Below are 13,796 nucleotides of genomic sequence, written 5' to 3'. Positions count from 1 at the left end.
AAATTTCGCGGTTTCAGAATGATGCTTAAAGGAATGAAAACAAGGGTTATTGATGGTCTTTATTACTATAACTGATACTTGAACTTGTAATGGTTTGTGTAAAAAGTCTCCCCTTTGGAAATAACTCAAATAAAGGGGAGATTATCCGTCCAGTTGCATATTGTTTTTCAATATCTTAGATAGGTAAATGTACATGGTATGATAACCATCAACTCTTATGTACGGTATACCTTTAAACAAGTATATCATTGCGGCCCTAATTCCAATGCATACATGTACTCTTACATGCACACACTTCTTGACGTAGTATTCAGCAAGGTATTTTTTGGGCTGCTATGGCAGAAGGGGAAAAAACAGCAGATGAAAAGGTTTGCATGAACTCTTGCAAGCTTCTATATGAATGGGTTGAGACAGAATATTCTTAAATTTATATGTTTAAAGCCTTTCATCAGTGTCTTGCTTGCTTTTTTAAAAAAAAATTGTGTCATGTTTCAATTGTTTGCATTTGTTACTAAAAAGGGATAGAGAAAATAACAACAGTGGTTTGTTCCACTACTGTCTGTGGTCCTCACAATATACGTAACACAATTAATCTAATTTTAATTGTCAGGAAACCCACATCCTTTGTTGCAAATGAAAGGGCTCTTTTCTTTTCCGACATGAACTTTAAATTTTGCTTTTTTCTTGCATTAACTTTAAAATGTTTCTTGTCTTACTTAAACTTTAAATATATCTCTTTTCTTGCATTAACTTCGAAATGCTTCTCTTGTGTTACTTACATGAACTTTAACATTTCTCTCTATTAATTTTCATCAAATTCCCCATTTTTTTCAATATTTGCATTATTTGAGTGATCACTATAAATGCACTGCATGTACACCAGACTTAAACATGTTAATTAGACCCTTTTATTTTTTATAATTATATTTATTATAATTCACATTTATTTAAAGCACTGAATATTCTTCGTTTGCCTGTCTGTTGTTATATGTTTGTCCAAAGGTTTTTGTAGTTTCCTGTATCAAATGTTGTTTATTGTTGTTATAGATGTGATTAATACTGCTATTACTAATAATTACAATATAATATAATATAATATAATGTTCAGAGAATAGTCCTCTCCAAAATGGCGGATATCAGTGCCCACTTTAACAAGAGGAACTACCGTCAGCGGATACGGAAATGACGTAAAGTTACCGAATCATTAAAACCTGATGTTAGCGCGCGCTTACAGCTCAAAGTTTCCCTCTGTAGTGACAGTGGTGTCTGCGTGCTGCCCATCTGCCTCCAAACAACACAAAGCCTGCTCTCTGAGAGGACTCTCCGTCACTTCACTCGGTGATAACTCAAACTACAGACTCCCTGTTTGACGGAGTGACGCCACAGGCGACAGAAAACACCTCCTCGTTTGAATCTACGCAGACTTAAAAACTCCACCGCCACCATGTTTGAGGCTCGCCTGGTCCAGGGATCCATCCTGAAGAAGGTCTTGGAGGCTCTGAAGGACCTGATCACAGAAGCCTGCTGGGACGTGAGCTCGTCCGGGATCTCGCTGCAGAGCATGGACTCGTCTCACGTCTCCCTGGTGCAGCTCACCCTCAGGCACGACGGCTTCGACTCATACCGGTGCGACAGAAACCTCGCCATGGGAGTCAACCTCAGCAGGTGCGGCAAACATCACACACAGCTCATATAGGCAGGAAATAGTCGCATAATTGTTTTAATATGTTGTGTTGTCACGTTTGCTCGCAGATAAACTGAACTTATGCTGACTAATGTAGATAGTCTGACAGGTAGAGATGATGGAGTTTGCTCACTGCTATAATCTGCATAAAAATACATGAGGATTAGTTTGTCTGCTCCTCACAAACACCTGCACACACTCACACGGTTACTTCAGTTTCATCTGTTAACACAACTTAATGATCTGTGTCTAACAACCTGAAACATAAAATCGGTGGCCATCTTGGCGGAGTTGCCCGGGCATGTCTCTCAGTTAACCCTTTACTGTCAGGGTGAAAACACAGCAGCATGCACATCTCTTATTTACACGTATTTCGGTTTGTTTTAATGTGTGTTTTGTGTTTAAATCACATTTGGTGTACTTGAGAAGCAGCAGCTGCATTGTCTTAAAGCAGCGACGTCATTTGAGCGCCAAATTCTGCGCAGAGAGGGTTGGCGGGAATTATGCTTGAACCCGGGAACATCCACTTCCGTTTTACTGCCGCCTCTCTTTGTAACAGTACACCGGTGTTAGGATGGCTTTAGTTACCGGGCTTTTTGTCGTATGATGAACAAATGTAGAAACACACACCCTTTTACTTTACTGGAAGATGTTTAATTTGCTAACGTAACGATTTGATATTACATATTTAAGGTGTATTTAATTAGATATACCAGATAAATCAGGGCTGAAACAATTGAATCAGTCGATGGACAGAAAACAGTTGTCAACTTTTGTTTATAATATGGATCATTTTTAACTCCTTTTATCATAAGAGACATAAAATCCAGATAGTAATTCAAGGTGTTTTTATTTTTTTTATTTATTTTTTTTTTTTTTTGCTTGAACGTTGGACTTCTTCAGCTTTTATAAATGTATATTGCAGGGAAGTCGTACATACTCGCATATGGGATCATTTTTCCTATGAGGCCTAAAACATGTAATCAATCGAGTTTCTTTCAATTCAGTTTTATTTATAAAGCCCAATATCACAAATACAGCATACGACATTCCTCTGTCCTTGCGACTATGTGCAGTAGATGTTGTGTTTACAGATCAACATAATAAATTTACAGTAATCCATATGACTAAATATTACAAATAGAGAGATGCAGGGCAAACAGTAATGAGAATGGCTACAATGACATTGATTATAGTAATAATATTTTAGTTTTGACTTATTTTTCTCCCTGTCGTTCCATACAGCATGTCAAAAATCCTGAAGTGTGCAGGAAATGAAGACATCATCACCCTCAGAGCAGAAGACAATGCAGACACACTCGCTCTTGTGTTCGAGACGCTCAGTAAGTTTGTTGTTGAGTTGTTTCCACTACACCAGAAAAAATCATCTTGGTAGATGTCACTCAGCTCTGTTTCCTCAACGTCTTATTCATGTCCTCTCCTTTTGCTCCAACAGACCAGGAGAAAGTCTCAGACTATGAGATGAAGCTCATGGACCTGGACGTGGAGCAGCTCGGTATTCCAGTAAGTATTCTGTGGCCTGTCCTTGTGTTTTTGGATTCACTGTAACTTTTCATGCACTGTGTCCCTGACCTTTCCTCTGTCTGTGTCGGTGCGTCCCTCCAGGAGCAGGAGTACAGCTGTGTGGTGAAGATGCCCTCTGGGGAGTTTGCCCGTATCTGCCGTGACCTGTCCCAGATCGGTGATGCCGTCATGATCTCCTGCGCCAAGGACGGAGTCAAGTTCTCCGCCTCAGGAGAGCTGGGCACAGGGAACGTCAAGCTGTCCCAGACCAGCAACGTAGACAAAGAGGATGAGGCGGTGAGTTGGCGTCGCTGGGAGCTTTTTATAGAGGATGAATTCAAACAAAAGATGATTTAATTAAGATATTTATTGCTGATTTAATGTTTGTGCCCAGAGGGAAGGATTAAAGGTTGAACTGACAATAATCTGCAGCCATTTTGATTGTTTGAGACTAAAGTGCTTCAACCATTCCCTCACTTTCTGTTTTCAGGTTACTATTGAGATGAATGAACCCGTCCAGCTGATCTTTGCCCTCAACTACCTGAACTTCTTCACCAAGGCGACGCCACTGTCCAAGACCGTCACCCTCAGCATGTCCGCTGATATTCCCCTCGGTAAGAGCAGCTGTCCTGTTCTTCCAGTGAAGTCTTCATCTGGATTCTCAACATGTTTCTGTGACCCTAACTTGATCGTTTTTGTCTCTCTACAGTGGTGGAGTACAAGATCGCTGATATGGGACACGTCAAATACTACCTGGCGCCAAAGATCGATGAAGAGGCTTCCTAAATTGTTTAAAAACGACCCAAAAAACGAGAATAGAGAACAGCAGGCGACTGGGACTTGTCCTGAGTGATTGAAGGGCTGAAGTGATCTCATGGTGGTTGGTGATCTGAGGTCTCTTCTGATCTCTTCTGTCTAATGAGATTCACAACAGGAGGTGTAGTATCAACTGTTATGAACTGTCATCTGTGTGACGTGACGAAGCGTCAGCGCTCTGACTGTGTTCAGAGCAGCTGGCCGTGGTCCAGACAGCCCCAGTGTAAATTCCAGCACTAGTTCACTTCACTTTTGTGTCTCTCGCTCTCTCTTTTTGCCCATTTTTAGGAAAGCTGGTTTCAATTATCCCGTCTCTTCTTGTAGATAACACATTTGTAAATACTTCCTGTGGTTTCGCACTGTTGGTCAACCCCAAATGTTTTTGTATTCATTGATTCAGTCCAAAATAAATGATTCAACTTGTTTCCAATATCTTTTTTGTGCTTCTGACATTTGTGGATCAAAGTTGTAAACTTCATGTTTGGTGTCTTAAGGCAGTGGTTCCTAACTGGTCCAGCCAGGGGGTCCAGATTTCTCCTACGTCATTACTTCAAGGTCCGCACAGTTTAATATATGATCAGTGTCATGCTTAGCTTAAGCCATATCGTTAAGCTAGTATTCTTTCTCTGCCAAGTAGCTGTCTGTCAGCACTTTCTTGCTGTAGTGCGAGTGACTCTCTAAAATACAAACTGTGCCCAAAATGTATTGTACTTGTTCTACATGTTTGAGAGTCACTTGTGGTCCATTCAGAATTGACCCAACCACTTCCTTAAGGTTTTTGAGGTGTTTCAATTTGGACTCATTTTGAATTATCAGTCTAGCCAAACTTTCAAGGGACTCCATTTGATCACAAGTAAAACCTAGAATCAAACTAATGATTCACTGAATCTCATTTACTCACCTGCCACACTTGTCTGGAAAAGAAGACCTTATGTTAGATAGAACTTTGCACCCCCACAGTACTTGCCTTAAGATCTTTATTTCCAGAGAGTGACCCAAGCTGGTATTTTTATTCCCTAGATGTATTTATTGCCCATGGAGTATTGTTTATAGATGTAATTACACTGAAAAATGTAGACATAAATGCTACCCTACTTTTACCAGTTGTTGACTTTACTACAGTAGACGGTATACATCTTTCTAAACAAGCAGCCATCACTGAGCTAGTTTTTGCTTTTAGTTGTAAAATACTGCATGATTTTACCTTTTTGTGCCACAAACACTTAAATGAAACCATGTGAAAAGCTGAGGGTAAGGTCTTTGGTGGAACTGGTAACTCAGACATCTGAAATTTGATAATGTGCACTAACTCAATATTTCCAATGAGCAGATTAAAAAGTAAAACTCCAGCCTCTGACATTTAGTGGAGCAGGAGTATTTTTTAATCCATTAATGCAACAGTGTATTGCTGGTTTAATGTTTGTCCCCAGAAGGAAGGATCAAAGATTGAAACAATTATTCAATTAACATTAATCTGCAACTATTTTCATAGTCTGAGGTTCTTTTGTGAGCATTATGTTAATTCATGAGCTTCTCAATAGTGAGGACTGGCTCATTGTTTTTGTCAATGTCGAAGCAATCTGAATATGTTTGGGACAGTGGGGACAAAAAGGGTTATTTGAAGATAACATCGATGGATAATGGGTCATTGTTAATTTTTGGCCCTATTTGACTTTTACTGTTATACATGTTTTAAACACTGGATGATTTTACCTCTGTGGGCCTCACATTTAAATGAAACTGAAAAGTTGTGAGGGCACTGGCTGGTGGAACTGGAAAAGACTCAGACATCTAAAATTTGATAAGGTGCACTAACTCATTATTACTTGTGAGCAGATTTATTTTTATAATGTGAAATCTTAATCTAAAAACAAACTAGCAACTGTAGCTGTTAAATTAATGCAGTGGATTGAAAAGTACACTTCATTGCAATGTCTCTTTCAAAACCTTACAAATATATGTTCAAATCATTTCTAAGTTCACTGCATTATTTTATCCTATTTGTGTAAATTAAAGCTTCATGCACAACTACATAAAGTGCTAGAAATAAATATATTTTTGTGTCACTCTCCTCTTCATCAATAATAATAGCAAAACTAACAACAATAATAGTTAAAATTAAAAGAAGAGAAGAGGAAAAAACAACATCACAATAAACAGTCAAAAAAATTGGAAAGTCCCATTCAAAATGACATACTGTTCAAAACATTTTGTGTATTCTGCCATTGGGGTGTAATTTGTTCCAATTTCTCTAAATGGTCTCTAACCACTAAAGTTAATTTCTCCATTTCAACAATCCATTATACTGTTGTTACTCATGCATTTATTTTGGGTGTGATTGGATTTTTCCATGTCCTTGATTCCTGCATCATGGCTGCCACACACAGTATGTTAAAAACATAGACTTCATTCTGTTGTATCTGTCCACATAATTTATTCCAAGTATGTTTTATCTGTGGCGGTTCTTTTTTAATCAAATATGTATTGTATTCTTTTTTCTTAACCTCGTCCCAAAAGGGCTTCAACACTGGGCAAAGGAAAAAGGTTAGTTCTCGCTGAGGGGGAACATTTCCCATGTTTATTTGGGGATAGAAAATATTTCTTTTTAACTTTCTAAGCAAATTCTCTCCAGTATTTAGATTGTGTGGTATTAAATTTATTCTACTCTATCATCTGTAATTGAAAGTTTTAGTAGTATTTTATAGAGTGGAGCAGAAGTATGACGTATCAAAGAAGACATTTCAACTATAGTACAGGACTGTCACAAACAGTTGCTGCAGCAGTAACCAGGTGTGGCCACAAGATGGCGCTCTTCTATCACTTTAGTTTTTCTTCAATGGTCGAGGGAAAATTATCACCTGTCAGGTCACATTTGTGAAATCATTTACTCTGATGAAATCTACTCTTAATTTCCATTGGGATTTTTCCCCAAAACAAATGTCAGTGGATTTATTTTAGAGGAAGCACCTGTAAATGACATCAGATTAATAATCTCTTTGTGTCGACATGATGACTGCTGGCCTCTGTCAAGGACATGTCATCTGCATTAAATCCCTTCATCTGTTTTTCAGTTATTTAACTAGATTTCAGGGGGATTTGGACGTTCCCTCTCAGGAGTCATTGTAGCTGTTGGAGTGGGGAAGCTTCAGAGCTTCAGGTCTGTTTCTGTGCAGGTCAGTGAGCAAACTGAATAAAAGTGCAGAGTATTCAGACAATCCATTAAACATGCAGTCAGAAATACCTGAGACACACAAGCCTGCATGTCTGCCTGCCTGCCTGCCTGCCTGTCTGTCTGTCTGTAGCTGCTTGATGTGTACTGTATTTCAGTGCAAGAGGTAGTTTGGAGTCAGACAGTTTTAATCCTCACAAAGCTTTAATCTGACTGGCAGACACATCTGGCTCCACACTGAACTTCCCTACTGTACACAGAGCGGAGTGTCTATAACGAGATAATGTGATGGGAACATAAAGAAAACAGCTGCTATCTAACTTGTAATACATGTCTAGTATTAAGTTAATAACATTTTCGTTCTGTCTAAGAAAGCAGAACGACATCGTCTGGATAAATGAGAAGATTAATAAAGCTATGCAGTGTGGGGGAGGCCGGGGTCAGTTGTAACAAGGGGCAATAGAGTGCTCCAATGATGATGTTTTTCTGTACGCTGACATGAAGGTTAGCATCACCCTGGTTTCTACAGAGCTTATTTTTTGCAACAATCCAAAATCCCGTGGAAAAATCCTGCAGGCTTTTGATGAGGGCACCAGAGCAAAGCTAACTTCTGTGTAGGCCTACAAAAAAACATCATCCCTGGAGTGCTCCATTGTAACATCTTAAATTGCACCAAGCAGAATCAACCTTTCGCTAAGCCCCGCCCTTTTGTGATGGATCAGACAAGCTGTCGGAGTAAACATGGAGCCCACGCTGTGACTAACTGCCCTCTCTGAAGACACATCATCATATTTTTGGAAAACTGAAACAGTGATTCCAGAGAGAAGCAGACAGAGGGGTCTACAGTCTGTGTTTGAAGGATATATCCAGGATGTCAAACTGACTCAGCAGCAACAACAGGTTAAAAAGACAAAGATAGTTAGAAGCTAAAGCCAAAATATAGGCTACAGATCACAGTGTAAAAGTGAACCACCACATCACTGCTGATCGCCACAGAAGACAATGAATATAAAGGGAAACTTCGGCTTCGTCCCTGTGCAGCTGCCAGCACCCGGACCTTAAAGTCTCCCTGCTTCCCTTCACTGGTTCCTGTACAGCAGGGTCGGCCTTTTTTTTCACTGTTATAATCGGGACTTAGCAAAGGGTCAATTGAGGCAGAACCATGAAACTCAGTATACACATGGTCTGATGATTCATCTCTGCCTGCCAAAGGACAAACTGATATCTCATACAAGTCACAGGTTTTATGGTTTGAAGGTGATTTGTTTTATCTGCAGTATTTCCCTCAGACTGTCTTAACCTCTGATATCTTTTCATTTAAATCTGTCTAGTCTTGATGACCATACTGTCATCTAACATTTGATATATTCATCACATTTTATCATTGTTGTTTCTTGCCAGCAGGGTAGATTGTGTTGTGGGTGATACAGTCGGGGTCAGTTGTAACGCTGTGATACATTTGACCCCAACACCACCAAAATGGTTTCTACCTGTGCAGTACCTTCCTTATCATCTCCTTCAGGCCTCTGATATTGAATTATTGCCTATTTCCAGGACATGTATCACTGAGGCTGATCTATTATGGGTTTTTCTTACATCATACCTTCCTCTCAGTATCTGATATTATTGTTGTTATGCTTTTGAACTAGTGAGGGTGAACCCATTATAAGTGTTTTAATACACCGTCTTAAAGTGTACAATATTATACCTGACATGCCTTTGTATGTATATTACTGAGGCTGTGAGCCCTATGAAGTTTCCTGCCTTTGAATATTTAGGTGTAACATCATTCCTACTGTCACCTCCTAATTGTTAATTATCATGAGTTTAACTCTTTATGAATATTCCAGCTTTAAACATGCTGTGAGTTTGCTGTCCGTCCGCAGTGTGGTATATTTTCTTGTCTTTGTTATATTTTTATTAAATTTTATCGCCTATTTTTCAATTCTCTGTCACCCTCTTTCTTTTTATTTGCGACTGAACCTCTTTTTTCTTGTCACTAGATGTGTGACTCACTCATAGTATATATATACCTCATTTTCATTTGTGATTTCTTTCATTGCTCATTGTTTTTTCCCTAGTGGGCTACACCAATATATCATGTGACCTGTGTCACATGACCTCTATATGAGTTTTTAAATTGCACACCTGTTGCCAATCCCTTTTACACCCTGATGAATGCTCTCTAGTTGAAACACGTTGGTTTATCAGAGTGCCTTGGACGTATTTGCAGACTGCCTGCCTGCACCATGGACTTTGACACAGAGTGAGCTGGTCAGTTGTTGTTCTGTATTTTATGTGACTATTTGCCCTCTGCTTGAAGAGCACCTAATTATTTGCAATTAACTATGTAGTGCCTTAAACCAGTGCAGCAATCCCTATTTTTCTCTAAAAACTTTTAGTAAGGAGTCCTAGCTGAGCAAGGAAGGGACAGAAACCTGTATCTCACTGGGGAGGTGTGGTTGACCCGTTGCTAGGTGTGATACATTCTTTTAAGAAACATATTGGTTCTGACAGACACACCTTTTGTGAGCCTGCAAGGTGTGGACACCCAGTGGAAATGAAATGAACTGCTGACTGTCAAAGTGTCATTGTTAGTGTGACCACTGCTGATGGAAGGTTGAGACAGACTCAAGTCATCACTAATGCACTGATGCGTTTTCCAGTTTTCCAAATATCTTAGTGTTGTGATCATTTTATCTCTGGCTTTATAGCGTTAGGTGGGAAATGTGTGCATATTCCTAATGACATCGATCACAAATATTATACCTGCATGACCTAATGTGTAGCATTTCATTTCAATTTCAATTTCAATTCAATTTTTTTTATAAAGCCCAATATCACAAATCACAATTTGCCTCACAGGGCTTTACAGCATACGACATCCCTCTGTCCTTATGACCCTCACAGCGGATAAGGAGAAACTCCCCAGAAAAAACCTTTAACGGGGAAAAAAACGGTAGAACTCTCAGGAAGAGCAACTGTGGAGGAATCCCTCTTCCAGGACGGACAGACGTGCAATAGATGTCGTACAGAACAGATCAACATGATAAATTAACAGTAATCCGTATGACACAATGAGACAGAAAGAGAGACAGAGACAGAGAGAGATGCAGGACAGAAGGTAATGACAGTAGCTTACAACAACATTAATGAAAGTAATAATATTATAATTAATAATAATATATTAATATCTGATAGTATACATATGTGACAATAATCATATGTGTATAATAACAGTAGAAGTATGACTAATGATAACAGCAGCAGCAGGAGGCATCTGGCAGGACATTTACTCACTGTTATCCATTGTTTGCAGAATATTTCTCCAACTCCAGCTTCTTAAATGTCCTCCTCTCTACTCCTAACATTTTTTGACCTTGGGAGTTCTTTTAAGGGCTTAACATTTTGTGAATAACCTTTATCTTTACAAGGACCAAGTCTTAACTTTAAGGAGAAAAAGAATTCTTAGAATTTCATCCCTAGGGGCAACTCTTAGTACGAGAAAGCTTTGTGAGTACGGCCCCAGTGAAAGATGAGGCACCTCCTTGACAAACATTTTTCAAACAACACTGTGGTGATCCCTTTCTGCCTGCCAACGGACAAACTTATGTCTCAAACTTGATATGATTAATTACACAGTTTTAATTGTTAAATGGATATGAATTAGTTTTATCTATTTCTATATTCTTTTAAGTTTATTGTTATCCTTGGTATTTATTTGAAGGTATTAAGCGTGTTGTTACAATCGCCCCTGCACATGGGGGGAGATGTAATATTTGACTTCTAGTGCTTCAATCAATAATGCAACTCTAACATGGCTTGTAAAAACAACTGATGACTGTCAACAGGTCGAAAGAGTCTGTTCTCAGTCTGAAGTCGTCAAAATCGGGCACTTGGGCAGTGACTTGCAGTGTCAGACACTGACGAAAAAAGCCGTCCTTTTACATCGGCATGATATGCAGCCGGTTGCCATTATAGTTAACAGCAACCGGCTGCATCGGGGAAACACGGCAGGACAAGGACGAAAGTTAAGGTGGGGAATGTGTGAGTAGGGTGGTCTGGAGCAGTGATGGATGGGTCCAACAAACACCCAAGAGAGCAGTGTTACAAACATTAAAAAATAGCTTAAGAGGTTTTGGAGCCATGGCATCAAACCCAAAAAAATGTTACAACAGTCCCCAGTCTCCCCTATTTTCTAAAATGTCACTTTTACTACACTGTTATCTGTCCATCCATTTTTCTCCCTTATACCCATAAAGAGGCATTTTCTCATTTCCCAGTCCGTCACTGTAACGTCTGATTTTAATGGTCCTGGCTAAATAAAGAATAAAAGCAGCCTACGGCAGAGACAGCCGAGTTAAAACACAGCAGATTACAACCTCACAGTAGATCGCCTGCCATTGTAATCCCACACACACTAGAATATCCAAATTCATCTGCTGAAAGGGGCCGGACTCTGATGATCTTGCACACATGCTGCAGTAAAAGAGGATTTTATTTTTTATGGATTTATTTATGCCAAATACATTTGATAAATGTATTTTATAATTCCTAATAGGCTATGTATCACAGGAGTCATCCAAATCCAAACTAGATATCACCGGCTTTCCACTTTGTATTAAAATGCTTGTGAAAACTTGTCAGGGAAGCTGCACTCATAGTATTTTATTTTCTAAAACACAATGTACTGCAGCAGCAGATTTCTGATTAGAGCCTCTGTTCCTGATAAGAGAAGACGTGTGTGTCTTCAGTTGCAGAGCGGGGGAAAGAGATGAGCCTGTCATCTTAGGAAGTGACCGATAAAGCAAAGCGACAGCGCAGCCATTTAAGCTGCCTCAATATTTAATTAACCACTGCCATCCAGGTTAAGATTAATTACTTCCTGGAACAGAGCAACGAGGGTTCAACCTGATTGGGGTTTCCGCTTCTGAATTGGCCACGATTTCAGACTTCATAATGACAAATAATGTCAGAGCTGTAATTATGAGTTATATTTAATGGGTAGAGCAGATTTAGATAAAATTAGGCCAGTCAGGCCGTATGTCTTTATGTCGGAGCTACACAGAAGAGGTTCTGCTGGGTTTGAAACTTACATCATTCAGGCACATAACTTTTCTATCATACTGACTTTATATTACTGTAAATTCCTGCTTGTTATTATATATTTATTACTTTAACATAACATGACATACCATAGCATGAGCGGCAGCAAGATAACCTTCCATGGAATCCAGATACTGGTGGTGGTGGTGGTGGTGGTAATGGTGGTGGTGGTGGCTGCTGACTCTGAGGCTGCTGACTGCTGAGGCAGATGAGGCTGATGTATATGTTAAGACTAGGTGGTGATGGGGAGGTGGAGGGCATGCACGACGGCAGCAAGAAAGAACCATACTTAAAATAGTTACCTTACTTATTACATTTAAATAGGCTAACCAGTAATCATTAACCTATTACATTTAAAAAGTAACCTTCCCTAAACTGCCTATGACAGTAAGAACATGTTTTGAATGCCCATGGCAGCATTTATCAGATAGTTTTTTAAAGAAACATCAGATAAATAACAGAGTCCTGACATGCTTAATCACTGTTACCTTACCATGACAGAGGAAAAGTCATAAAAGTCATAACAAAATTAGCCAAAAAGAGATATAAATGCACTGAATTAAAACTAATCCTGTAAATTTCTCACACATGGCTCTGAAGAAGTAATGTTAGCTGCTGAAATAGAAAGATCTTTTACAGCATTTTGTAATATCAAAGTGTCACAGTGAGTGCAGTGTAGTAAAACTGGGAGTCCACGAACCATTGTAACTGTTTCTATCTATGAAGTTTTTGTTCCAAAGGCGAAGCATAGGTCCAAGAAAATGAACAATCACCTGATGGGAATGGACTTAAACTCCAGTTAAGGCCCCCCTGATGATTTGGTTCTGTGCCCAGTGAGCCAATTCAATAATCTTGATCTTTAGGTCTTGATCTTTACATTGGTCGATGAGTTCAACAAGATAAAGGCATACTAAAAAACAAAACAGAAGAGTACCAAACTCACAAACAATGCCAATCCCTCCTTAAATCAGTGTTATTATCTGACATTCATGTGTTATTGTGGGTTCCTGAACACAATAGTTTTCCCAGGCTTTCAGCAGTGTTTCAGACTTTCTTTGATAAACTCAGAATGAACAGCATGACAGGCTCAAGATTAAAAATAATTCAAGCAATTATTTATATTTCATCTCTTCATATTTTAATGCATTTTTTATGTGCTTACACGTTGCTTGGATGTAGTCTGTTGTGTTCAAGTGAACCTGATCTCTACAATGTTATCATGAGGGTGCATTCCTGTCTCTCTCCCTCTCTTCTGTCTCTGTCTGGCCTTTAAATTGCTTTCTGGAGGCAGGGGATTTTGGCCAGGGAGATAAGGGGAGCAGGATGAAACACTCTTGCTGGCTGTCTTTCTCTGGGAGGCAGTGGGAGTGTACTGAGCATGGTACATTTACTGAGACAGAGGAGAGAGCGGGTTGTACTTGCTTATCCCTCAGGGTCAGCGAGGAGACGCCTTGCGACATCTTTCAAACCCATTTCCAAAACCGCCGTCAGCCTTAT

At 39.4% G+C, this 13,796-nt stretch overlaps 1 protein-coding gene across 1 annotated transcript; it reads left to right on the top strand.

The window, feature by feature from the left end:
* The first annotated feature begins 1,232 nt into the window (after positions 1-1,232).
* Positions 1,233-4,456, top strand: pcna (proliferating cell nuclear antigen). Its single transcript, XM_033618705.2, has 6 exons — positions 1,233-1,665; positions 2,930-3,027; positions 3,141-3,208; positions 3,311-3,505; positions 3,699-3,822; positions 3,918-4,456. Exons 1-6 carry the CDS (start codon positions 1,445-1,447, stop codon positions 3,992-3,994), a joined length of 783 nt encoding a protein of 260 aa, XP_033474596.1. The 5' UTR covers positions 1,233-1,444; the 3' UTR covers positions 3,995-4,456.
* Positions 4,457-13,796: the final 9,340 nt, after the last annotated feature.

The sequence above is a fragment of the Epinephelus lanceolatus genome, chromosome 9 (assembly GCF_041903045.1).
Source record: "Epinephelus lanceolatus isolate andai-2023 chromosome 9, ASM4190304v1, whole genome shotgun sequence".
In the NCBI taxonomy this organism is placed as follows: Eukaryota; Metazoa; Chordata; class Actinopteri; order Perciformes; family Serranidae; genus Epinephelus; species Epinephelus lanceolatus.
This window is presented reverse-complemented; position numbering and strand designations above follow the sequence as displayed.

What these genes read in the sequence shown, in the direction of transcription:
- pcna (XM_033618705.2), top strand. Translation starts at nt 1,445, where the DNA reads ATGTTTGAGGCTCGCCTGGTCCAGGGATCCATCCTGAAGAAGGTCTTG. An exon ending in TGGAGCAGCTCGGTATTCCA is followed by an intron (nt 3,209 to 3,310) that starts GTAAGTATTCTG and finishes GCGTCCCTCCAG; the next exon opens with GAGCAGGAGTACAGCTGTGT. An exon ending in TAGACAAAGAGGATGAGGCG is followed by an intron (nt 3,506 to 3,698) that starts GTGAGTTGGCGT and finishes TTCTGTTTTCAG; the next exon opens with GTTACTATTGAGATGAATGA.